General features: G+C 43.9%; 1 protein-coding gene across 1 annotated transcript in view; it reads left to right on the top strand.

Annotated features, from left to right (window-relative positions):
• The window catches only part of LOC135612230 (uncharacterized), a 1,946-nt gene extending 266 nt beyond the window's left edge, over positions 1-1,680 (top strand). The window contains exons 1-4 of the mRNA XM_065108260.1: positions 1-22; positions 114-208; positions 299-1,307; positions 1,392-1,680. The exon at positions 1-22 is cut by the window's left edge and continues 266 nt beyond it. Coding sequence (XP_064964332.1) covers positions 1-22; positions 114-208; positions 299-1,307; positions 1,392-1,466 — 1,201 coding nt within the window. The 3' untranslated portion in view covers positions 1,467-1,680. The remainder of the gene's footprint in view (positions 23-113; positions 209-298; positions 1,308-1,391) is intronic.
• Positions 1,681-2,500: the final 820 nt, after the last annotated feature.

Raw genomic sequence — 2,500 nt, forward strand, 5'->3', positions numbered from 1 at the left:
GAAATCGCTTCCGATCGATCGGGTATGCCCGATCAGCTTTTTCACTCGATCACTTCATTTTTATCCTTTAAGTCTGTCGTGTTATACTCATGATGTCGATCGTGTATTGTCAGGTACATGAAAGCTACAGGCCACTGCAAACGAGCCTTTCGCCTAAGCAGATCACGCCGAAGGCGGAAGTAGTGGCCGCCCCTCTTCCGGCGCTGAGGTAATTTGATTTTGACCGATTCATCAAATTGCTGCTTGGACACCTTTCTTGTGTGTTCTGAATCTCTTTTACATGGACTTTTGTTTCCAGGGAGAATCTTGAACAGGGGAGCTGCAGTAGCACCAGGAAGAAAGTGACGTTCGATCTAAACGTCACAACGTATGAAGAGGCCTTGGTCGACGATGATCCGAATTGTTCGTCGGAAGTTGACAAAGAGACTGAAGCTATCGACGAGGGGAGGAAGGCAAATGATGGGCAGGATAAATCTTCTCCCGTGTCGGGAGCTTTCCCCTTGAACCGCAGGTATCATAATTGTGAGAGCAGCGACGATGACGTCGAACATGACGAGGAGGACTACTGGGATAGCGATTTCGACGAGGAAGAAGATACTGAGGTCGTGATCGAAGGAAACGAGGAAGAATCTTATGATTCGTTCTTTTCTTTGCCCATTGATAAGGAGCCTTCGCAAAGTATTCAGGAGGCTAATAGTCCCAACCCCAAGTCTGCCTCTTCCCCTGATCGGCAGCCGATCCTTGTCGCCGGAGGCAGCACCCGCGACCGGAGCCAGTTCGTACATCCGGTGCTGAATCCTGTGGAAAACCTATCACAATGGAAGGTAGTCAAGGCACGCGCGATGCCGGTGAAGAATCCGAAAAAGGAGAACGTGGTCGGCACAGAGCAGGAGAACAATGTGGCCTTCATCTCAGAGCCAGTGATCAAAGCTAAGAAGTCTCAAGCGCCAAATCGTTCTGCCAAACAGGAGATCTCAATGGACGCCAGCCTCTCGACCTGGTTGCCGTCATCTGCGAATTCAACTGCGGAAGGGTCCCAGGCGAGCAACTCCCATCGATCCAACTCGTCCTTTAGCCGAGAGGAACGGCCAATTCTTGGCGCTTTAACCATGGAAGACATTAAGCAATCATCCGTCACGTCTTCCCCGGTAAAGAGGTCTCCCAGTAGGAGCCCGGATGAGATTCCAATCTTGGGAACGGTCGGCGGATACTGGAACTGCAAGAACCATGGAGATGATTCGGCTTCTTCTCGTCCTCCCAGCAACGAATTCAAAGGGATTCCGAACACCACAAGCAAGTACAGAGAGGTAAATTAGGTGCACAAATCAAAAGTGTTTTAGATGTGGGGGAAGTGCGATAGCAATTTACTTCTATGGTTCTGCCTGTTGCAGGATAAGACTGTGAACTGGCACTCGACTCCTTTCGAAGTGCGGCTGGAACGAGCTCTCAAAAATGGTGCTGCTTGAGTACGCCAAGATCAAACTTCTCCTCGTCGATGTTATTTCCGGCCCGAATGAAATTGTTGCGTGTTGTGTCTGCTGTTACAACTCTGTCCCTCTTATATGCCTTCTTCTGGTCTCGGTGACTGTCGATAAACGTCATACGTCGAACAAGATGATATAAACTTCTGTAATAACAATAATAAGTAGAAGAACCATGTACTAGTTTGTTGTTTGTGGACTTTGAGAACTGTATTCAAATATTCTTTTCACTACACAGATATGTAGATGTTATCCAGGTCTAGACATGTATTTAAAGGAACCAGAATATATTCAAAATGGGAAAGGATGAGGCGGAGAGGTATAAGTATACGACCAAAAAGAGATAATTTTGTTTGAATACACCTTGAACACGGCCTTAATTGTTGGGGAAAATTTCTCGTATCCAAATTGTTATAGAAAATAATATTCATTTTAATATAATACTTTTCGTTTTGAACATATTTGTGAGCTAAGTCATGCCACATACTACAAGTTATGCCTTTCAGTTTTCCTATTCAGCACCTTATGGTGCAGGGACATCTACATACTACAAACCTAGCAAAGAATCCATGCTGACAAAGAAACTGAAAAGATAGAGATATTTTAATCAAGTATATTCAAAGCAATTTGCGATCATTATAAAAGATCCATTCCACCAACACAAAAAGACCCTCAAATCAATTAGAGCAAACATCCAGTCTATTCAAATTGAACATGATCCATTTACAACTGAAGCATTCAATATGGCCACATGTATTCCAAAAACCATTATATCATCCAGTTAATAAGTTCTCACAATTGACAAATATTAAACACCTAGTGCAAGACATTACGAGTGCTGTGATTCAACTCTATCCGAGTAAAATGTTAAATAACTTTGCTTCTATTGTAAGTCCTGAGGAGACAAATTTGACCATCTGCATAGTTAAGGACAATTGCAAAATGGTGTCACATGCAACACAGCATATGGAGATTCTATGAATGCCAATGCTATTTCCAAGATAGAAACAGTATCCGAT

This window comes from Musa acuminata, chromosome BXJ1-2 (genome assembly GCF_036884655.1).
Source record: "Musa acuminata AAA Group cultivar baxijiao chromosome BXJ1-2, Cavendish_Baxijiao_AAA, whole genome shotgun sequence".
NCBI lineage: Eukaryota > Viridiplantae > Streptophyta > Magnoliopsida > Zingiberales > Musaceae > Musa > Musa acuminata.